This window comes from Oncorhynchus clarkii, chromosome 12 (assembly GCF_045791955.1).
Source record: "Oncorhynchus clarkii lewisi isolate Uvic-CL-2024 chromosome 12, UVic_Ocla_1.0, whole genome shotgun sequence".
In the NCBI taxonomy this organism is placed as follows: domain Eukaryota; kingdom Metazoa; phylum Chordata; class Actinopteri; order Salmoniformes; family Salmonidae; genus Oncorhynchus; species Oncorhynchus clarkii.
This window is the reverse complement of record NC_092158.1, coordinates 102322236-102346196: the sequence shown is the minus strand read 5'-3', so window position 1 is coordinate 102346196 and position 23961 is coordinate 102322236. Positions and strand designations below refer to the sequence as shown.

Sequence of the window (23961 nt, the reverse complement as noted above, 5' to 3'; positions counted from 1 at the left end):
AGAGAGCCATGATGCCCAGTCCTGACTGTTGGTTTTTACTGTAATTCAGTAGAGAGCCATGATGCCCAGTCCTGACTGTTGGTTTTTACTGTAATTCAGTAGAGAGCCATGATTCCCAGTCCTGACTGTTGGTTTTTACTGTAATTCAGTAGAGAACCATGATGCCCAGTCCTGACTGTTGGTTTTTACTGTAATTCAGTAGAGAGCCATGATTCCCAGTCCTGACTGTTGGTTTTTACTGTAATTCAGTAGAGAGCCATGATGCCCAGTCCTGACTGTTGGTTTTTACTGTAATTCAGTAGAGAGCCATGATTCCCAGTCCTGACTGTTGGTTTTTACTGTAATTCAGTAGAGAGCCATGATGCCCAGTCCTGACTGTTGGTTTTTACTGTAATTCAGTAGATAGCCATGATGCCCAGTCCTGACTGTTGGTTTTTACTGTAATTCAGTAGAGAGCCATGATTCCCAGTCCTGACTGTTGGTTTTTACTGTAATTCAGTAGAGAGCCATGATTCCCAGTCCTGACTGTTGGTTTTTACTGTAATTCAGTAGAGAGCCATGATTCCCAGTCCTCACTCAAATGTTTATGCGAAGCTCCAATGACGTCAGTACTTGATTCCCACCACAGTGTGAATCTGACGAAGCTACTCTCTCCCCGCTGACCAGTTATGGTATTACCCCAAAACTACTCCCTCCCGGCTGACCAGTTATGGTATTACCCCAAAACTACTCTCTCCCCGCTGACCAGTTATGGTATTACCCCAAAACTACTCCCTCCCCGCTGACCAGTTATGGTATTACCCCAAAACTACTCCCTCCCCGCTGACCAGTTATGGTATTACCCCAAAACTACTCTCTCCCCGCTGACCAGTTATGGTATTACCCCAAAACTACTCTCTCCCCGCTGACCAGTTATGGTATTACCCCAAAACTACTCCCTCCCCGCTGACCAGTTATGGTATTACCCCAAAACTACTCTCTCCCCGCTGACCAGTTATGGTATTACCCCAAAACTACTCCCTCCCCGCTGACCAGTTATGGCATTACCCCAAAACTACTCTCTCCCCGCTGACCATACATGGTATTACCCCAAAACTACTCTCCCCACTCTGACCATACATGGTATTACCCCAAAACTACTCCCCCCCCCTTTGACCATACATGGTATTACCCCAAAACTACCCCCCCCCCCCCCCCCCCCCCCCTTTGACCATACATGGTATTACCACAAAGTGTTCTCAGTTGGACTGTTACAGTATAGTGACTCAGTTAGTGACTCAGTTACAGTGACTCAGTTACAGTATAGTGACTTAGTTACAGTGACTCAGTTACAGTGACTCAGTTATAGTGACTTGTCTGGATTCAGTCAATTGGACTCAGTCGGTTGGACTCAGTTTAGGTCAGTTGGACTCAGTTTAGGTCAGTTGGATTCAGTCAGTTGGACTTAGTTTAGGTCAGTTGGACTCAGTCGGTTGGACTCAATTTATGTCAGTTGGATTCAGTCAGTTGGACTCAGTTTAGGACAGTTGGGCTCAGTTTAGGACAGTTGGACTCAGTCGGTTGGACTCAGTTTAGGACAGTTGGACTCAGTTGGTTGGACTCAGTTTAGGACAGTTGGACTCAGTTTAGGACAGTTGGACTCAGTCAGTTGGACTCAGTCAGTTGGACTCAGTTTAGGACAGTTGGACTCAGTTTAGGACAGTTGGACTCAGTCAGTTGGACTCAGTCAGGTGGACTCAGTTTAGGACAGTTGGACTCAGTCAATTGGACTCAGTCAGTTGGATTCAGTCAGTTGGACTCAGTTTAGGTCAGTTGGACTCAGTCAGTTGGACTCAGTTTAGGTCAGTTGGACTCAGTCAGTTGGACTCAGTCAGGTGGACTCAGTTTAGGACAGTTGGACTCAGTCAGTTGGACTCAGTTTAGGTCAGTTGGACTCAGTTTAGGACAGTTGGACTCAGTCAGTTGGACTCAGTTTAGGTCAGTTGGACTCAGTTTAGGACAGTTGGACTCAGTCAGTTGGACTCAGTTTAGGTCAGTTGGACTCAGTCAGTTGGACTCAGTTTAGGTCAGTTGGACTCAGTTTAGGACAGTTGGACTCAGTCGGTTGGACTCAGTTTAGGACAGTTGGACTCAGTCGGTTGGACTCAGTCAGTTGGATTCAATCAGTTGGACTCAGTTTAGGTCAGTTGGACTCAGTCAGTTGGACTCAGTTTAGGTCAGTTGGACTCAGTCAGTTGGACTCAGTTTAGGACAGTTGGACTCAGTCGGTTGGAGTCAGTTTAGGACAGTTGGACTCAGTCGGTTGGACTCAGTCAGTTGGATTCAATCAGTTGGACTCAGTTTAGGTCAGTTGGACTCAGTCAGTTGGACTCAGTTTAGGTCAGTTGGACTCAGTTTAGGTCAGTTGGACTCAGTCAGTTGGACTCAGTTTAGGACAGTTGTTATAATAACATAATGTATGCTATTTTTCCAAAGCGACTTATGTGTGTATACATTTCTCATACCTCAGCAGAAATCGAACCCACAATATATATATGTTTTAAATCCATGTTTTGTTTTTATTTTATTGAATATTAAAACAGACAATCTACTTCCTGCCACTCAGCATCTACATTACATCCAGTCTAACAGACTCCCATCCAGAGAGACCCACAGGAGCAGCCTGGGTCAAGCACCCCGCCCAAGAGCACATTGACAGATCTCCCACCAAGTTGAATCGGGGATTCTAATTAGAGACCTCTCAACCACCGGCCCAAGCTCCCAACCGCCAGGCCACCAAACCATCCAAGGTCCCCGCACAGTTCCCCCCTGAGAGCTGCCCCTCAACCCACAGTCTTTAGTGTTGAAAGCTCCATGCTCTGCCAGCTGAGCCATACAGGACCACTGTTGGACTCTGTTGGACTCAGTTGTAGTCATTTGGACTCAGTTGGACTCAGTTGTAGTCAGTTGTAGTCAGTTGGACTCAGTTGTAGTCAGTTGGACTCAGTTGTAGTTAGTTGTAGTCAGTTGAACTCAGTTGTAGTCAGTTGGACTCAGTTGTAGTTAGTTGGACTCATTTGCAGTCAGTTGGACTCAGTTGGACTCAGTTGTAGTCAGTTGTAGTCAGTTGGACTCAGTTGAAGTCAGTTGGACTCAGTTGAAGTCAGTTGAAGTCAGTTGGACTTGGTCAGTTGGACTTGGATTCATTTGTAGTCAGTAGGACTCAGTTGTAGTCAGTAGGACTCAGTCAGTAAGACTTGGTTATAGTCAGTTGGACTTGGTTGTAGTCAGTAGGACTCAGTCAGTAAGACTTGGTTGTAGTTAGTTGGATTCATTTGTAGTCAGTAGGACTCAGTTGTAGTCAGTAGGACTCAGTCAGTAAGACTTGGTTATAGTCAGTTGGACTCATTTGTAGTCAGTAGGACTCAGTCAGTAAGACTTGGTTGTAGTCAGTAGGACTCAGTCAGTAAGACTTGGTTGTAGTCAGTAGGACTCATTTGTAGTCAGTAGGACTCATTTTGTAGCCAGTAGGACTCATTTGTAGTCAGTAGGACTCAGTCAGTAAGACTTGGTTGTCGACAGTTGGACTCAGTTGTAGTCAGTGTCAGCTGTAGGTTGTTTTAGTAATGTTCCACTGTTGATCCTCTTCTACTTCCTCATATTGTGTCGTGTCATGAGGCTTGAGCCATGATGTTTATTGGACAGGATAGAGATACAGAAATAGGAAGTAGATCAGAGTCTGACCGCTCCAGCACCCCAGGGGCTGTTCTGTTTTTTTAAAGGACTGAGTCATTTAACCATTTTCACTTATTCTGTGTACCGACTTGAGTTAGTGGATACTTCCTCAAGGGAAACCATTGAAATCAGATACCGGGTGATTCATAGAGGTAATATAGTCATTGTTTATCTTCATGGTATGGACATTATCAGTATGGTGATGTCATGTTATTTAAATTATTTTTTTTAAGTGGTTGCCATGGAGACTGAGAGAGAAAGAAAGGCAGCTTCTTCGACCCTGGTTGTCATGGAGACGCTGTAAATAACAGACACTCGGGAGAGAACACACACACACACATCTATCCACGGGGAGTTGACCCCATCTAGACAGGTGGAAGGCATTATGTCATCCTGTAGTGTGTGTGTGTGTGTGTGTGTGTTTGTCTGTGTGCGTGCACGTGTGTGTTTTCAGAGCTGCTCTGTTCTAGGTAATTAACCATACAAACAACTCTGTATCCCACCACAAGCTGTTAAACATGATAACCCCTTACAGTACTCTGTTCACTGTAAGTAACCTGTAGTAACAACAGGGTGATCAAATGAAGATCCTACACCTGTAGCAACAACAGGGAGATCAAATGAAGATCCTACATCTGTAACCTGTAGTAACAACAGGGTGATCAAATGTAGATCCTACATCTGTAACCTGTAGTAACAACAGGGTGATCAAATGCAGATCCTACATCTGTAACCTGTAGTAACAACAGGGTGATCAAATGAAGATCCTACATCTGTAACCTGTCGTAACAACAGGGAGATCAAATGAAGATCCTACATCTGTAACCTGTAGCAACAACAGTGAGATCAAATGAAGATCCTACATCTGTAACCTGTAGCAACAACAGGGAGATCAAATTAAGATCCTACATCTGTAACCTGTAATAACAACAGGGAGATCAAATGAAGATCCTACATCTGTAGCAACAACAGGGAGATCAAATGAAGATCCTACATCTGTAACCTGTAGTAACAACAGGGTGATCAAATGAAGATCCTACATCTGTAACCTGTAGTAACAACAGGGTGATCAAATGAAGATCCTATATCTGTAACCTGTAGTAACAACAGGGTGATCAAATGAAGATCCTACACCTGTAACCTGTAGCAACAACAGGGAGATCAAATGAAGATCCTACATCTGTAGCAACAACAGGGAGATCAAATGAAGATCCTACATCTGTAGCAACAACAGGGAGATCAAATGAAGCTCCTACATCTGTAGCAACAACAGGGAGATCAAATGAAGATCCTAGAGAGAGAGAAAGAGAGAGAGCGAGAGAGAGAGAAAGACAGAGAGAGTGTGAGAGAGAGAGAGATGGACATTGAGAGAAAGAGAGAGAGAGAGAGAGAGAGAGAGAGAGATGGACAGAGAGTGAGAGAGCGAGAGAGAGAGAGATGGACAGAGAGAGAAAGACAGAGAGAGAGTGAGAGAGAGAGAGATGCAGGGTCTCTGATTGTGTTGATACCCTGTGTTCCCATGCAGGTTTGATGGCGGATAAGGAGGAGAAGCCTGTGGGAGAGGAGGACGACGAGACAGACCTGAACTACACTCCACCAGCCCAGAAGAGCCTGCAGGAGATACAGGAACTAGACAAGGATGATGAGAGTCTCAGGAAATACAAACAGACTCTACTAGGAGCTGGACCAGTGGTGGCAGGTCAGTGTGTTACTGTGGTCAGTGTGTTACTGTGGTCAGTGTGTGTTACTGTGTATTACTGTGGTCAGTGTGTGTTACTGTGGTCAGTGTGTTACTGTGGTCAGTGTGTGTTACTGTGTTCAGTGTGTGTTACTGTGGTCAGTGTGTGTTACTGTGGTCAGTGTGTGTTACTGTGTTCAGTGTGTGTTACTGTGGTCAGTGTGTTACTGTGGTCAGTGTGTTACTGTGGTCAGTGTGTTACTGTGTTACTGTGGTCAGTGTGTTACTGTGGTCAGTGTGTTACTGTGGTCAGTGTGTTACTGTGTTACTGTGGTCAGTGTGTGTTACTGTGTTACTGTGGTCAGTGTGTTACTGTGGTCAGTGTGTTACTGTGTTACTGTGGTCAGTGTGTGTTACTGTGTTACTGTGGTCAGTGTGTTACTGTGGTCAGTGTGTTACTGTGTTACTGTGGTCAGTGTGTGTTACTGTGTTACTGTGGTCAGTGTGTGTTACTGTGGTCAGTGTGTGTTACTGTGGTCAGTGTGTGTTACTGTGGTCAGTGTGTGTTACTGTGGTCAGTGTGTTACTGTGGTCAGTGTGGTCAGTGTGTTACTGTGGTCAGTGTGTTACTGTGGTCAGTGTCTTACTGTGGTCAGTGTCTTACTGTGGTCAGTGTGTTACTGTGGCCAGTGTGTTACTGTGGCCAGTGTGTTACTGTGTAAGACACATTGGCCACAGTAAGAGACCACAGTAATGTTGGTACTGGGCCCTGCATCAGAGACCACAGTAATGTTGGTACTGGGCCCTGCATCAAAGACCACAGTAATGTTGGTACTGGGCCCTGCATCAGAGACCACAGTAATGTTGGTACTGGGCCCTGCATCAGAGACCACAGTAATGTTGGTACTGGGCCCTGCATCAGAGACCACAGTAATGTTGGTACTGGGCCCTGCATCAGAGACCACAGTAATGTTGGTACTGGGCCCTGCATCAGAGACCACAGTAATGTTGGTACTGGACCCTGCATTAGAGACCACAGTAATGTTGGTACTGGGCCCTGCATCAGAGACCACAGTAATGTTGGTACTGGGCCCTGCATCAGAGACCACAGTAATGTTGGTACTGGGCCCTGCATCAGAGACCACAGTAATGTCGGTACTGGACCCTGCATCAGAGACCACAGTATCATCCTGGTATCTAGTTGATTCATCCTGGTATCTAGTTGATACATCCTGGTATCTAGTTGATTCATCCTGGTATCTAGTTGATTCATCCTGGTATCTAGTTGATTCATCCTGGTATCTAGTTGATTCATCCTGGTATCTGGTGTTACTGCTGCTTTAATAATAGCTATAACTCAATATTATCAACAAGAACACACACACACACACACACACACACACACACACACACACACACACACACACACACATACACACACCCTCTCTGAACCCTCTCTGTGTGTGTTTTTTCAGACCTGACCATTCCCAATGTCCAGGTCACCAGACTGACCCTGATGTGTGACCAAGCACCTGGTCCCATCACCATGGACCTCTCAGGTAAATACCACTCCTTTATCCCTGGTCCCATCAGCATGGACCTCTCAGGTAAATACCACTCCTTTATCCCTGGTCCCATCACCATGGACCTCTCAGGTAAATACCACTCCTTTATCCCTGGTCCCATCACCATGGACCTCTCAGGTAAATAACACTCCTTTATCCCTGGTCCCATCACCATGGACCTCTCAGGTAAATACCACTCCTTTACCCCTGGTCCCATCACCATGGACCTCTCAGGTCAATACCACTCCTTTATCCCTGGTCCCATCACCATGGACCTCTCAGGTAAATACCACTCCTTTATCCCTGGTCCCATCACCATGGACCTCTCAGGTAAATACCACTCCTTTATCCCTGGTCCCATCACCATGGACCTCTCAGGTAAATACCACTCCTTTATCCCTGGTCCCATCACCATGGACCTCTCAGGTAAATACCACTCCTTTATCCCTGGTCCCATCACCATGGACCTCTCAGGTAAATACCACTCCTTTATCCCTGGTCCCATCACCATGGACCTCTCAGGTAAATACCACTCCTTTATCCCTATCCATCCTTTTCTCTATCATATCTCACCACTATCTCTCTATCCCTCTCCTGCCCTCACTATCTCACCATCCTCCATCCTTCTCCTGCCCTCACTATCTCACCATCCTCCATCCCTCTCCTGCCCTCACTATCTCACCATCCTCCATCCTTCTCCTGCCCTCACTATCTCACCATCCTCCATCCCTCTCCTGCCCTCACTATCTCACCATCCTCCATCCCTCTCCTGCCCTCACTATGTCACCATCCTCCATCCCTCTCCTGTGTAGTGGGATGAGGCTCCAATATGAATGAATTCAGTGTAATGGGATGAGGCTCCAATATGAGTGAATTCAGTGTAGTGGGATGAGGCTCCAATATGAATGAATTCAGTGTAATGGGATGAGGTTCCAATATGAATGAATTCAGTGGTGGGATGAGGCTCCAATATGAATGAATTCAGTGTAGTGGGATGAGGCTCCAATATGAATGAATTCAGTGGTGGGATGAGGCTCCAATATGAATGAATTCAGTGTAGTCGGATGAGGCTCCAATATGAATGAATTCAGTGGTGGGATGAGGCTCCAATATGAATGGATTCAGTGTAGTGGGATGAGGCTCCAATATGAATGAATTCAGTGCAGTGGGATGAGGCTATGTATGGTTTTGCTCCATTGTTATTCTGGGATGGAGAAGAAGACCAGGCGCTGGATCCTGTTCTAGGGGACTGTGTGTGTATCTGTCTCCCTGTCTCTTTGTGTGTGTGTGTGTGTGTGTGTGTGTGTGTGTGTCAGGGGACAGCTCAGCATGATAATGTAGGTTTAACGCCCCATCCTGCAGAGCCATGATGATGTCATCCTCCCACAGAGCAGGGAACTGTGGAGGACCATCCATCTGTGTGTGGTGTCTGGTGTATGATGTGTGGTGTGTGTCTGGTGTGTGTGGTGTGTGTGGTGTCTGGTGTATGATGTGTCTGGTGTGTGGTGTGTGTCTGGTGTGTGTGGTGTCTGGTGTATGATGTGTCTGGTGTGTGTGTGTGTGTTTGATAGTGTGTGTGTTCTCATGTGGACGACTAGTGTGGGTGGGTGATTGTGTGGGTGGGTGATTGTAAGGTTGGGTGGGTGGGTGATTGTAAGGGTGGGTGGGTGATTTGTAAGGGTGGGTGGGTGGGTGATTGTAAGGGTGGGTGGGTGATTGTAAGGGTGGGTGGGTGGGTGATTGTAAGGGTGGGTGGGTGATTGTAAGGGTGGGTGGGTGATTTGTAAGGGTGGGTGGGTGGGTATTGTAAGGGTGGGTCGGTGATTGTAAGGGTGGGTGGGTGGGTGATTTGTAAGGGTGGGTGGGTGGGTGATTGTAAGGGTGGGTGGGTGGGTATTGTAAGGGTGGGTGGGTGATTGTACGGGTGGGTGTGTGGGTGGGTGTGGAGGGGCTTCCCTTGAATGAGACGATATCTAAGTATACACCACTATCTTCTATTTCACAAAGGACAACCAACACACACACACACACACACACACACACACACACACACATACAAACAAACTGAGACTGAGACAAATGGGAAAGGTCACCTGGTTGCTAGGTGATAGAACCATCCGAGAGAGAGAGAGAAACAGAGATAGAGGCAGAGAGAGAGAGAGATGCAGAGAGATAGAGAGAGGTACACAGAGATAGAGAGAGAGAGAGAGGTACACAGAGCTAGAGGCAGAGAGAGAGAGACCGAGAGAGCAGCGTCTGTGACTGTTCCCTACAACATGTATAAGCTAGCACAGTAGCATAGAGAGACCGAGAGAGCAGCGTCTGTGACTGTTCCCTACAACATGTATAAGCTAGCACAGTAGCATAGAGAGACCGAGAGAGCAGCGTCTGTGACTGTTCCCTACAACATGTATAAGCTAGCACAGTAGCATAGAGAGACCGAGAGAGCAGCGTCTGTGACTGTTCCCTACAACATGTATAAGCTAGCACAGTAGCATAGAGAGACTGATGATGCCATGTAGATACTTCATAGAGTTGGCTTAACTAACGTTGGACCAGAGCTAGCCCTTCATCATGACATCATTACATTATACAGTACATAATGCCGCCTAGAGATTGAGAGCGAGACCAGAGCTAGCCCTTCATCATGACATCATTACATTATACAGTACATAATGCCGCCTAGAGTTTGAGAGCGAGACCAGAGCTAGCCCTTCATCATGGCATCATTACATTATACAGTACATAATGCCGCCTAGAGTTTGAGAGCGAGACTAGAGCTAGCCCTTCATCATGACATCATTACATTATACAGTACGTAATGCCGCCTAGAGTTTGAGAGCGAGACCAGAGCTAGCCCTTCATCATTACATTATACAGTACGTAATGCCGCCTAGAGTTTGAGAGCGAGACCAGAGCTAGCCCTTCATCATTACATTATACAGTACATAATGCCGCCTAGAGTTTGAGAGCGAGACCAGAGCTAGCCCTTCATCATTACATTATACAGTACATAATGCCGCCTAGAGTTTGAGAGCGAGACCAGAGCTAGCCCTTCATCATTACATTATACAGTACATAATGCTGCCTAGAGTTTGAGAGCGAGACCAGAGCTAGCCCTTCATCATTACATTATACAGTACGTAATGCCGCCTAGAGTTTGAGAGCGAGACCAGAGCTAGCCCTTCATCATTACATTATACAGTACGTAATGCCGCCTAGAGTTTGAGAGCGAGACCAGAGCTAGCCCTTCATCATTACATTATACAGTACGTAATGCCGCCTAGAGTTTGAGAGCGAGACCAGAGCTAGCCCTTCATCATTACATTATACAGTACGTAATGCCGCCTAGAGTGAGAGCGAGACCAGAGCTAGCCCTTCATCATTACATTATACAGTACGTAATGCCGCCTAGAGTTTGAGAGCGAGACCAGAGCTAGCCCTTCATCATTACATTATACAGTACATAATGCCGCCTAGAGTTTGAGAGCGAGACCAGAGCTAGCCCTTCATCATTACATTATACAGTACATAATGCCGCCTAGAGTTTGAGAGCGAGACCAGAGCTAGCCCTTCATCATTACATTATACAGTACGTAATGCCGCCTAGAGTTTGAGAGCGAGACCAGAGCTAGCCCTTCATCATTACATTATACAGTACGTAATGCCGCCTAGAGTTTGAGAGCGAGACCAGAGCTAGCCCTTCATCATTACATTATACAGTACGTAATGCCGCCTAGAGTGAGAGCGAGACCAGAGCTAGCCCTTCATCATTACATTATACAGTACGTAATGCCGCCTAGAGTTTGAGAGCGAGACCAGAGCTAGCCCTTCATCATTACATTATACAGTACGTAATGCCGCCTAGAGTTTGAGAGCGAGACCAGAGCTAGCCCTTCATCATTACATTATACAGTACGTAATGCCGCCTAGAGTTTGAGAGCGAGACCAGAGCTAGCCCTTCATCATTACATTATACAGTACGTAATGCCGCCTAGAGTGAGAGCGAGACCAGAGCTAGCCCTTCATCATTACATTATACAGTACGTAATGCCGCCTAGAGTGAGAGCGAGACCAGAGCTAGCCCTTCATCATTACATTATACATTACGTAATGCCGCCTAGAGTTTAAGAGCGAGACCAGAGCTAGCCCTTCATCATTACATTATACAGTACGTAATGCCGCCTAGAGTTTGAGAGCGAGACCAGAGCTAGCCCTTCATCATTACATTATACAGTACGTAATGCCGCCTAGAGTTTGAGAGCGAGACCAGAGCTAGCCCTTCATCATGGCATTACATTATACAGTACGTAATGCCGCCTAGAGTTTGAGAGCGAGACCAGAGCTAGCCCTTCATCATTACATTATACAGTACGTAATGCCGCCTCGAGTTTGAGAGCGAGACCAGAGCTAGCCCTTCATCATTACATTATACAGTACGTAATGCGCCTAGAGTTTGAGAGCGAGACCAGAGCTAGCCCTTCATCATTACATTATACAGTACGTAATGCCGCCTAGAGTTTGAGAGCGAGACCAGAGCTAGCCCTTCATCATGACATTATACAGTACGTAATGCCGCCTAGAGTTTGAGAGAGAGACCAGAGCTAGCCCTTCATCATTACATTATACAGTACGTAATGCCGCCTAGAGTTTGAGAGCGAGACCAGAGCTAGCCCTTCATCATTACATTATACAGTACGTAATGCCGCCTAGAGTTTGAGAGCGAGACCAGAGCTAGCCCTTCATCATTACATTATACAGTACATAATGCCGCCTAGAGTTTGAGAGCGAGACCAGAGCTAGCTAACAAGCTTGTGAGCAGAGCGGCACCAACATTTTAATTAAAACACGTTTTTGTAGTTTAAAAAAACAAGACAATGTGTAATGTGACAACGATAGTATTCTTAATTAGCTTTGAACAAGTTAATCCATTCTTCTCTAATTAAAAATCTCTCCTTAATTTCTGAATCACGCTTGTAACGTCAGTAGTTACAGTAGACTAAGCAGCTAGCCTACACAGAAGATGTTCAGCTGGAATGCAGTCAGACACTGGAATACATTTCTGAGTGACAGAGGGTTTGAAAAAATGTACGGAACTTCAAATAATGAACTGTTATTAACTGTTTCCCATGCTTTTAAAATAAATGTTTCTGTTCCGGAACGGTAGAGTTAAATTTTGTTCTCGGTTCTGGTTCTGTTCCTCAATTTTTTTTTCTTTGTTTTTCAGTTCCGTTCACTGAAACGGTTCCAACCCCTGATTCTTACATCCTGTAGGTATTTTTCTTGTCCAAGTCGGATATGGCAGTGTGAAGTGCAACGGCGATTACGTCATCCGTGGATCTGTTGGGGCGGTATGTGAGTTGTAGTGTGTCTAGGTTGTCAGGGGAAGGTGGAGGTGATCCTTAACTAGCCTCTCAAAGCACTTCATGATGACAGAAGAGAGTGCTGCGGGGCGATAGTCATTTAGTTCAGTTACCTTAGCTTACTTGGGTACAGGAACAATGGTGGACATCTTGAAGCATCGATTGAAAGGCCTTTGATGCCTCTCGTACATGACAGTACACCATAAAATAGAAAGTGTAACTTTCCTGAACTTAACTCAAGGTAAGACCCAAATGTAGACCGTGTCGAAGTAACAATATTTATTACAGCAACAGGGGCAAAGGTACAGGACGGCAGGCAGGCTCAGGGTAAGGTACAGGATGGCAGGCTCAGGGTCAGGTACAGGGCGGCAGGCAGGCTCAGGGTAAGGTACAGGACGGCAGGCTCAGGGTCAGGTACAGGACGGCAGGCAGGCTCAGGGTCAGGTACAGGACGGCAGGCTCAGGGTAAGGTACAGGACGGCAGGCTCAGGGTCAGGTACAGGACGGCAGGCAGGCTCAGGGTAAGGTACAGGACGGCAGGCTCAGGGTCAGGTACAGGACGGCAGGCAGGCTCAGGGTAAGGTACAGGACGGCAGGCTCAGGGTAAGGTACAGGACGGCAGGCTCAGGTTCATGGTACAGAACGGCAGGCAGGCTCAGGGTAAGGTACAGGACGGCAGACTCAGGGTAAGGTACAGGACGGCAGACTCAGGGTAAGGTACAGGACGGCAGGCTCAGGGTAAGGTACAGGATGGCAGGCTCAGGGTCAGGTACAGGACGGCAGGCTCAGGGTAAGGTACAAGATGGCAGGCAGGCTCAGGGTAAGGTACAGGACGGCAGGCAGGCTCAGGGTAAGGTACAGGACGGCAGGCAGGCTCAGGATAAGGTACAGGACGGCAGGCAGGTTCAGGGTAAGGTACAGGACGGCATGCAGGGTCAGGTACAGGACGGCAGGCTCAGGGTAAGGTACAGGACGGCAGGCAGGCTCAGGGTAAGGTACAGGACGGCAGGCAGGCTCAGGGTAAGGTACAGGATGACAGGCAGGCTCAGGGTAAGGTACAGGATGGCAGGCAGGCTCAGGGTAAGGTACAGGACGGCAGGCAGGCTCAGGGTAAGGTACAGGATGGCAGGCAGGCTCAGGGTAAGGTACAGGACGGCAGGCAGGCTCAGGGTAAGGTACAGGACGGCAGGCAGGCTCAGGATAAGGTACAGGACGGCAGGCAGGGTCAGGTACAGGACGGCAGGCTCAGGGTAAGGTACAGGACGGCAGGCAGGCTCAGGGTAAGGTACAGGACGGCAGGCAGGCTCAGGGTAAGGTACAGGATGGCAGGCAGGCTCAGGGTAAGGTACAGGATGGCAGGCAGGCTCAGGGTAAGGTACAGGACGGCAGGCAGGCTCAGGGTAAGGTACAGGATGGCAGGCAGGCTCAGGGTAAGGTACAGGACGGCAGGCAGGCTTAAGGGCAGGCAGAGTGGTCAAACAAGACGAAATGGCAACAGACAAACAGAGAACACAGGTATAAATACACCGGGATAATGGGGAAGATAGGCGACACCTGGAGGGGGGTGGAGACAATTACAAGACAGGTGAAACAGATCAGGGTGTGACAATAGATAATAAACAGGGATGTTCACATCAGCAAACCGCTCGCCCACACGACGGAGCTACCACCATGCTCCTCCTTCATCTTTACAAGTAGAGAGAGGGGGTGGGAGCTACCACCATGCTCCTCATTACAAGTAGAGAGAGGGGGGTTGGAGCTACCACCATGCTCCTCATTACTAGTAGAGAGAGGGGGGGTGGAGCTACTACCATGCTCCTCATTACTAGTAGAGAGAGGGGGGTGGAGCTACCACCATGCTCCTCCTTACTAGTAGAGAGAGGGGGGTGGAGCTACCACCATGCTCCTCCTTCATCTTTACTAGTAGAGAGAGGGGGGTGGAGCTACCACCATGCTCCTCCTTCATCTTTACTAGTAGACAGAGGGGGGTGGAGCTACCACCATGCTCCTCCTTCATCTTTACTAGAAGACAGAGGGGGGTGGAGCTACCACCATGCTCCTCCTTCATCTTTACTAGTAGAGAGAGGGGGGTGGAGCTACCACCATGCTCCTCCTTCATCTTTACTAGTAGAGAGAGGGGGTGGAGCTACCACCATGCTCCTCATTACTAGTAGAGAGAGGGGGTGGAGCTACCACCATTCTCCTCCTTCATCTTTACTAGTAGAGAGAGGGGGTGGAGCTACCATCATGCTCCTCCTTCATCTTTACTAGTAGAGAGAGGGGGGTAGAGCTACCACCATGCTCCTCCTTCATCTTTACTAGTAGACAGAAGGGGGTGGAGCTACCACCATGCTCCTCCTTCATCTTTACTAGTAGAGAGAGGGGGTGGAGCTACCACCATGCTCCTCCTTAATCTTTACTAGTAGACAGAAGGGGGTGGAGCTACCACCATGCTCCTCCTTCATCTTTACTAGTAGAGAGAGGGGGTGGAGCTACCTCTCTCCCTCCTCTACGCTGTTCCCTCCTCCATTCTCTCTACAACCTATTCTATATAGTGTCAAATGATTTTCTGATGGAAATGAGAGAGAGGGAAACTAAGGGGTAGGGATGGAGAGGGAGGGTGAGAGAGACAGAGAGGGTGAGAGAGACAGAGAGGGTGAGAGAGAGAGAGAGAGAGGGAAACTAAGGGGTAGGGATGGAGAGAGAGGGAGGTTGAGAGAGAGAGGGAAACTAAGGGGTAGGGATGGAGAGGGAGGGTGAGGGTGAGAGAGAGAGAGAGAGACAGAGAGGGTGAGAGAGAGGGAGGGAGGTTGAGAGAAACAGGGTGAGAGAGAGCGAGAGACAGAGAGGGAAAAGAGATGCCTGATATACCCGCGTGTGATGTGCTGGTTCTCTCTGTCTGGGAGAGAGGGAAAGAGGGAGAGAGGGAAAGAGGGAGGGAGGGAGAGAGGGAAAGAGGGAGAGAGGGAGGCTGAGCGAGAGGGAGGGTGAGCGAGAGAAACACTCTCCAGGGAACCAATGTCTGATCCTGTCTTCAGAGAGGGAGGAAGGGAGAGAGTGTAATGGTTGTCTGATGTGACTTTGATGTTAACTGGTAATACCAGGAGTTACTGTTAAACTAGGTCTAGGGAGGGGGCAGGGCTGTGTGTGTGTGTGTGTGTGTGTGTGTGTGTGTGTGTGTGTGTGTGTGTGTGTGTGTGTGTGTGTGTGTGTGTGTGTGTGTGTGTGTGTGTGTGTGTGTGTGTGTGTGTGTGTGTGTGTGTGTGTGTGTGTGTGTCCACCACAACACATCAGTGCTGTCCTTTCCCTTTCATCTCTACTGCTTCCTCTGTTCTCTACATCTCTCTCCATGTATCTATCCTCTCCTTCCGTCTGTTCTCTACATCTCTCTCCATGTATCTATCCTCTCCTTCCGTCTGTTCTCTACATCTCTCTCCATGTATCTATCCTCTCCTTCCGTCTGTTCTCTACATCTCTCTCCATGTATCTATCCTCTCCTTCCGTCTGTTCTCTACATCTCTCTCCATGTATCTATCCTCTCCTTCCGTCTGTTCTCTACATCTCTCTCCATGTATCTATCCTCTCCTTCCGTCTGTTCTCTACATCTCTCTCCAAGTATCTATCCTCTCCTTCCCTCTGTTCTCTACATCTCTCTCCATGTATCTATCCTCTCCTTCCCTCTGTTCTCTACATCTCTCTCCATGTATCTATCCTCTCCTTCCGTCTGTTCTCTACATCTCTCTCCATGTATCTATCCTCTCCTTCCGTCTGTTCTCTACATCTCTCTCCATGTATCTATCCTCTCCTTCCATCTGTTCTCTACATCTCTCTCCATGTATCTATCCTCTCCTTCCGTCTGTTCTCTACATCTCTCTCCATGTATCTATCCTCTCCTTCCGTCTGTTCTCTACATCTCTCTCCATGTATCTATCCTCTCCTTCCGTCTGTTCTCTACATCTCTCTCCATGTATCTATCCTCTCCTTCCGTCTGTTCTCTACATCTCTCTCCATGTATCTATCCTCTCCTTCCGTCTGTTCTCTACATCTCTCTCCATGTATCTATCCTCTCCTTCCGTCTGTTCTCTACATCTCTCTCCATGTATCTATCCTCTCCTTCCCTCTGTTCTCTACATCTCTCTCCATGTATCTATCCTCTCCTTCCGTCTGTTCTCTACATCTCTCTCCATGTATCTATCCTCTCCTTCCCTCTGTTCTCTACATCTCTCTCCATGTATCTATCCTCTCCTTCCCTCTGTTCTCTACATCTCTCTCCATGTATCTATCCTCTCCTTCCCTCTGTTCTCTACATCTCTCTCCATGTATCTATCCTCTCCTTCCGTCTGTTCTCTACATCTCTCTCCATGTATCTATCCTCTCCTTCCGTCTGTTCTCTACATCTCTCTCCAGGTATCTATCCTCTCCTTCCGTCTGTTCTCTACATCTCTCTCCTTTTATCTCTACTGCCTCCTTCTTCCCTCTGTTCTCTACATCTCTCTCCTTTTATCTCTACTGCCTCCTTCTTCCCTCTGTTCTCTACATCTCTCTCCTTTTATCTCTACTGCCTCCTTCTTCCCTCTGTTCTCTACATCTCTCTCCATGTATCTCTCCTCTTCTTCCCCCTTCCCCTGTCCTCCTCCTCCTCCTCTTCTTCCTCCTTCCCCTGTCCTCCTCCTCCTCCTCTTCATCCCCCTCCTCCCGTGTATCCCTCCATGATAAGGCTTTTACAGCAGGGTAAAGTGTATCCCTCCATGATAAGGCTTTTACAGCAGGGTAAAGTGTAGAGTTTAAATGTATTAAACACCCATTATCTGTGATCAGAGGGTTCTAGAGTGGGTTCTGGTCAAATGTAGTGCACTATGTAGGGAATAGGGTGCCATTTGGCCCTGGTGAAAAGTAGTGCACTATGTAGGGAATAGGGTGCCATTGGGCCCTGGTCTAAAGTAGTGCACTATGTAGGGAATAGGGTACCATAGGGCCCTGGTCTAAAGTAGTGCACTATATAGGGAATAGTGTGCCATTTGGGACTTATATTTAATCTATAAACCCCAGACACAGAGAACAGTCAGAGACCAGACACAGAGAACAGTCAGAGACCAGGCACAGAGAACAGTCAGAGACACAGAGAACAGTCAGAGACACAGAGAACAGTCAGAGACACAGAGAACAGTCAGAGACCAGACACAGAGAACAGAGACCAGACACAGAGAACAGTCAGAGACCAGACACAGAGAACAGTCAGAGACCAGACACAAAGAACAGTCAGAGACCAGACACAGAGAACAGTCAGAGACAAAGAGAACAGTCAGAGACCAGGCACAGAGAACAGTCAGAGACCAGGCACAGAGAACAGTCAGAGACACAGAGAACAGTCAGAGACCAGACACAGAGAACAGTCAGATACAGAGAACAGTCAGAGACCAGACACAGAGAACAGTCAGAGACCAGACACAAATCAAATCAAATCAAATTTATTTATATAGCCCTTCGTACATCAGCTGTATTAAACACCCATTATCTGTGATCAGAGGGTTCTAGAGTGGGTTCTGGTCAAATGTAGTGCACTATGTAGGGAATAGGGTGCCATTTGGCCCTGGTGAAAAGTAGTGCACTATGTAGGGAATAGGGTGCCATTGGGCCCTGGTCTAAAGTAGTGCACTATGTAGGGAATAGGGTACCATAGGGCCCTGGTCTAAAGTAGTGCACTATATAGGGAATAGTGTGCCATTTGGGACTTATATTTAATCTATAAACCCCAGACACAGAGAACAGTCAGAGACCAGACACAGAGAACAGTCAGAGACCAGGCACAGAGAACAGTCAGAGACACAGAGAACAGTCAGAGACACAGAGAACAGTCAGAGACACAGAGAACAGTCAGAGACCAGACACAGAGAACAGAGACCAGACACAGAGAACAGTCAGAGACCAGACACAGAGAACAGTCAGAGACCAGACACAAAGAACAGTCAGAGACCAGACACAGAGAACAGTCAGAGACACAGAGAACAGTCAGAGACCAGGCACAGAGAACAGTCAGAGACCAGGCACAGAGAACAGTCAGAGACACAGAGAACAGTCAGAGACCAGACACAGAGAACAGTCAGATACAGAGAACAGTCAGAGACCAGACACAGAGAACAGTCAGAGACCAGACACAAATCAAATCAAATCAAATTTATTTATATAGCCCTTCGTACATCAGCTGATATCTCAAAGTGCTGTACAGAAACCCAGCCTAAAACCCCAAACAGCAAGCAATGCAGGTGTAGAAGCACGGTGGCTAGGAAAAACTCCCTAGAAAGGCCAAAACCTAGGAAGAAACCTAGAGAGGAACCAGGCTATGTGGGGTGGCCAGTCCTCTTCTGGCTGTGCCGGGTGGAGATTATAACAAAACATGGTAAAGATGTTCAAATGTTCATAAATGACCAGCATGGTCGTATGATAATAAGACAGAATAGTTGATACTGGAGCAGCAGCACAGTCAGGTGGACTGGGGACAGCAAGGAGTCATCATGTCAGGTATTCCTGGGGCATGGTCCTATGGCTCAGGTCCTCCGAGAGAGAGAAAGAAAGAGAGAATTAGAGAGAGCATATGTGGGATGGCCAGTCCTCTTCTGGCTGTGCCGGGTGGAGATTATAACAGAACATGGCCAAGATGTTCAAATGTTCATAAATGACCAGCATGGTCGAATAATAAGGCAGAACAGTTGAAACTGGAGCAGCAGCACAGCCAGGTGGACTGGGGACAGCAAGGAGTCATCATGTCAGGTAGTCCTGGGGCATGGTCCTAGGGCTCAGGTCCTCCGAGAGAGAGAAAGAGAGAAGGAGAGAATTAGAGAACGCACACTTAGATTCACACAGGACACCGAATAGGACAGGAGAAGTACTCCAGATATAACAAACTGACCCTAGCCCCCCGACACATAAACTACTGCAGCATAAATACTGGAGGCTGAGACAGGAGGGGTCAGGAGACACTGTGGCCCCATCCGAGGACACCCCCGGACAGGGCCAAACAGGAAGGATATAACCCCACCCACTTTGCCAAAGCACAGCCCCCACAACACTAGAGGGATATCTTCAACCACCAACTTACCATCCTGAGACAAGGCTGAGTATAGCCCACAAAGACCTCCGCCACGGCACAACCCAAGGGGGGGGGGGGGGGGGGCGCCAACCCAGACAGGATGACCACATCAGTGACTCAACCCACTCAGGTGACGCACCCCCTCCAGGGACGGCATGAGAGAGCCCCAGTAAAGCCAGTGACTCAGCCCCTGTAATAGGGTTAGAGGCAGAGAATCCCAGTGGAAAGAGGGGAACCGGCCAGGCAGAGACAGCAAGGGCGGTTCGTTGCTCCAGAGCCTTTCCGTTCACCCCCCTCCCACTCCTGGGCCAGACTACACTCAATCATATGACCCACTGAAGAGATGAGTCTTCAGTAGAGACTTAAAGGTTGAGACCGAGTTTGCGTCTCTGACATGGGTAGGCAGACCGTTCCATAAAAATGGAGCTCTATAGGAGAAAGCCCTGCCTCCAGCTGTTTGCTTAAAAATTCTAGGGACAATTAGGAGGCCTGCGTCTTGTGACCGTAGCGTACGTGTAGGTATGTACGGCAGGACCAAATCAGAGAGATAGGTAGGAGCAAGCCCATGTAATGCTTTGTAGGTTAGCAGTAAAACCTTGAAATCAGCCCTTGCTTTGACAGGAAGCCAGTGTAGAGAGGCTAGCACTGGAGTAATATGATCAAATTTTTTGGTTCTAGTCAGGATTCTAGCAGCCGTATTTAGCACTAACTGAAGTTTATTTAGTGCTTTATCCGGGTAGCCGGAAAGTAGAGCATTGCAGTAGTCTAACCTGGAAGTGACAAAAGCATGGATAAATTTTTCTGCATCATTTTTGGACAGAAAGTTTCTGATTTTTGCAATGTTACGTAGATGGAAAAAAGCTGTCCTTGAAATGGTCTTGATATGTTCTTCAAAAGAGAGATCAGGGTCCAGAGTAACGCCGAGGTCCTTCACAGTTTTATTTGAGACGACTGTACAACCATTAAGATTAATTGTCAGATTCAACAGAGGATCTCTTTGTTTCTTGGGACCTAGAACAAGCATCTCTGTTTTGTCCGAGTTTAAAAGTAGAAAGTTTGCAGCCATCCACTTCCTTATGTCTGAAACACATTCTTCTAGCAAGGGCAATTTTGGGGCTTCACCATGTTTAATTGAAATGTACAGCTGTGTGTCATCCGCATAGCAGTGAAAGTTAACAGTATGTTTTCGAATGACATCCCCAAGAGGTAAAATATATAGTGAAAACAATAGTGGTCCTAAAACGGAACCTTGAGGAACACCGAAATTTACAGTTGATTTGTCAGAGGACAAACCATTCACAGAGACAAACTGATATCTTTCCGACAGATAAGATCTAAACCAGGCCAGAACTTGTCCGTGTAGACCAATTTGGGTTTCCAATCTCTCCAAAAGAATGTGGTGATCGATGGTATCAAAAGCAGCACTAAGGTCTAGGAGCACGAGGACAGATGCAGAGCCTCGGTCCGATGCCATTAAAATGTCATTTACCACCTTCACAAGTGCCGTCTCAGTGCTATGATGGGGTCTAAAACCAGACTGAAGCATTTCGTGTACATTGTTTGTCTTCAGGAAGGCAGTGAGTTGTTGCGCAACAGCCTTTTCTAAAATTTTTGAGAGGAATGGAAGATTCGATATAGGCCGATAGTTTTTTATATTTTCTGGGTCAAGGTTTGGCTTTTTCAAGAGAGGCTTTATTACTGCCACTTTTAGTGAGTTTGGTACACATCCGGTGGATAGAGAGCCGTTTATTATGTTCAACATAGGAGGGCCAAGCACAGGAAGCAGCTCTTTCAGTAGTTTAGTTGGAATAGGGTCCAGTATGCAGCTTGAAGGTTTAGAGGCCATGATTATTTTCATCATTGTGTCAAGAGATATAGTACTAAAACACTTGAGCGTCTCTCTTGATCCTAGGTCCTGGCAGAGTTGTGCAGACTCAGGACAACTGAGCTTTGAAGGAATACGCAGATTTAAGGAGGAGTCCGTAATTTGCTTTCTAATAATCATAATCTTTTCCTCAAAGAAGTTCATGAATTTATCACTGCTAAATTGAAAGTCATCCTCTCTTGGGGAATGCTGCTTTTTAGTTAGCTTTGCGACAGTATCAAAAAGGAATTTCGGATTGTTCTTATTTTCCTCAATTAAGTTAGAAAAATAGGATGATCGAGCAGCAGTAAGGGCTCTTCGGTACTGCACAGTACTGTCTTTCCAAGCTAGTCGGAAGACTTCCAGTTTGGTGTGGCGCCATTTCCGTTCCAATTTTCTGGAAGCTTGCTTCAGAGCTTCAGTCAGAGACCAGACACAGAGAACAGTCAGCGACACAGAGAACAGTCAGAGACCAGACACAGAGAACAGTCAGAGACACAGAGAACAGTCAGAGACCAGACACAGAGAACAGTCAGAGACCAGACACAGAGAACAGTCAGACACAGAGAACAGTCAGAGACCAGACACAGAGAACAGTCAGAGACCAGACACAGAGAACAGTCAGAGACACAGAGAACAGTCAGAGACCAGACACAGAGAACATATGGATATCATCAGCAGTTTGGTTGTTGTGTTTGAATATTGAAGTGATAACCTCATCTGTTGACCTCACGTTGTCATGGTGTTGACCTGCAGGTGACCCGGAGGCTCTGAAGAAGAAGAGTTTCACCATGAAGGAAGGAGTGGACTACAGAGTGAAGATACACTTTAAGGTGAGAACATCTGTCACGACTCAGCATTTGACCTAGATGCAGATACAGGAGTCGGATGGTTCGGGTCTCAGAATATTTATTATAACATAGGGACAGTTTAAATGGCAGGTCGAGGGCAGGCAGAGGTTCGTAAGTCCAAGACAGAGTCAATCAGGGACAGAACGGCAGGCAGAGGTTCGTAAGTCCAAGACAGAGTCAATCAGGGCCAGAACGGCAGGCAGAGGTTCGTAAGTCCAAGACAGAGTCAATCAGGGACAGAACGGCAGGCAGAGGTTCGTAAGTCCAAGACAGAGTCAATCAGGGCCAGAACGGCAGGCAGAGGTTCGTAAGTCCAAGACAGAGTCAATCAGGGACAGAACGGCAGGCAGAGGTTCGTAAGTCCAAGACAGAGTCAATCAGGGCCAGAACGGCAGGCAGAGGTTCTTAAGTCCAAGACAGAGTCAATCAGGGACAGAACGGCAGGCAGAGGTTCGTAAGTCCAAGACAGAGTCAATCAGGGCCAGAACGGCAGGCAGAGGTTCGTAAGTCCAAGACAGAGTCAATCAGGGACAGAGCGGCAGGCAGAGGTTCGTAAGTCCAAGATAGAGTCAATCAGGGACAGAACGGCAGGCAGAGGTTCGTAAGTCCAAGACAGAGTCAATCAGGGACAGAACGGCAGGCAGAGGTTCGTAAGTCCAAGACAGAGTCAATCAGGGACAGAACGGCAGGCAGGCTCAGGGCCAGAACGGCAGGCAGGCTCAGGGCCAGAACGGCAGGCAGGCTCAGGGCCAGAACGGCAGGCAGGCTCAGGGCCAGGACAGGCAGGCAGGCTCAGGGCCAGAACGGCAGGCAGGCTCAGGGCCAGAACGGCAGGCAGGCTCAGGGCCAGAACGGCAGGCAGGCTCAGGGCCAGAACGGCAGGCAGGCTCAGGGCCAGAACGGCAGGCAGGCTCAGGGCCAGAACGGCAGGCAGGCTCAGGGCCAGAATGGCAGGCAGGCTCAGGGCCAGGACAGGCAGGCAGGCTCAGGGCCAGAACGGCAGGCAGGCTCAGGGCCAGAACGGCAGGCAGGCTCAGGGCCAGAACGGCAGGCAGGCTCAGGGCCAGAACGGCAGGCAGGCTCAGGGCCAGGACAGGCAGGCAGGCTCAGGGCCAGAACGGCAGGCAGGCTCAGGGCCAGAACGGCAGGCAGGCTCAGGGCCAGAACGGCAGGCAGGCTCAGGGCCAGAACGGCAGGCAGGCTCAGGGCCAGGACAGGCAGGCAGGCTCAGGGCCAGAACGGCAGGCAGGCTCAGGGCCAGAACGGCAGGCAGGCTCAGGGCCAGGACAGGCAGGCTCAGGGCCAGAACGGCAGGCAGGCTCAGGGCCAGGACAGGCAGGCAGGCTCAGGGCCAGAACGGCAGGCAGGCTCAGGGCCAGAACGGCAGGCAGGCTCAGGGCCAGAACGGCAGGCAGGCTCAGGGCCAGAACGGCAGGCAGGCTCAGGGCCAGAACGGCAGGCAGGCTCAGGGCCAGGACAGGCTGGCAGGCTCAGGGTCAGAACGGCAGGCAGGCTCAGGGTCAGAACGGCAGGCAGGCTCAGGGCCAGAACGGCAGGCAGGCTCAGGGCCAGAACGGCAGGCAGGCTCAGGGCCAGGACAGGCAGGCAGGCTCAGGGCCAGAACGGCAGGCAGGCTCAGGGCCAGAACGGCAGGCAGGCTCAGGGCCAGAACGGCAGGCAGGCTCAGGGCCAGGACAGGCAGGCAGGCTCAGGGCCAGAACGGCAGGCAGGCTCAGGGCCAGAACGGCAGGCAGGCTCAGGGCCAGAACGGCAGGCAGGCTCAGGGTCAGAACGGCAGGCAGGCTCAGGGCCGGGACAGGCAGGCAGGCTCAGGGCCAG

General features: G+C 48.6%; 1 protein-coding gene across 2 annotated transcripts in view; it reads left to right on the top strand.

Annotated features, from left to right (window-relative positions):
* Positions 1-23961, top strand: part of LOC139421768 (rho GDP-dissociation inhibitor 2-like) — a 40036-nt gene that overhangs the window by 6486 nt on the left and 9589 nt on the right. For both annotated transcript variants that reach the window (XM_071172889.1, XM_071172888.1), the window contains exons 2-4: positions 5240-5413; positions 6868-6951; positions 22028-22104. In XM_071172889.1, the coding sequence (XP_071028990.1) occupies positions 5245-5413; positions 6868-6951; positions 22028-22104 (330 nt within the window). In that variant the 5' untranslated portion in view covers positions 5240-5244. The remainder of the gene's footprint in view (positions 1-5239; positions 5414-6867; positions 6952-22027; positions 22105-23961) is intronic.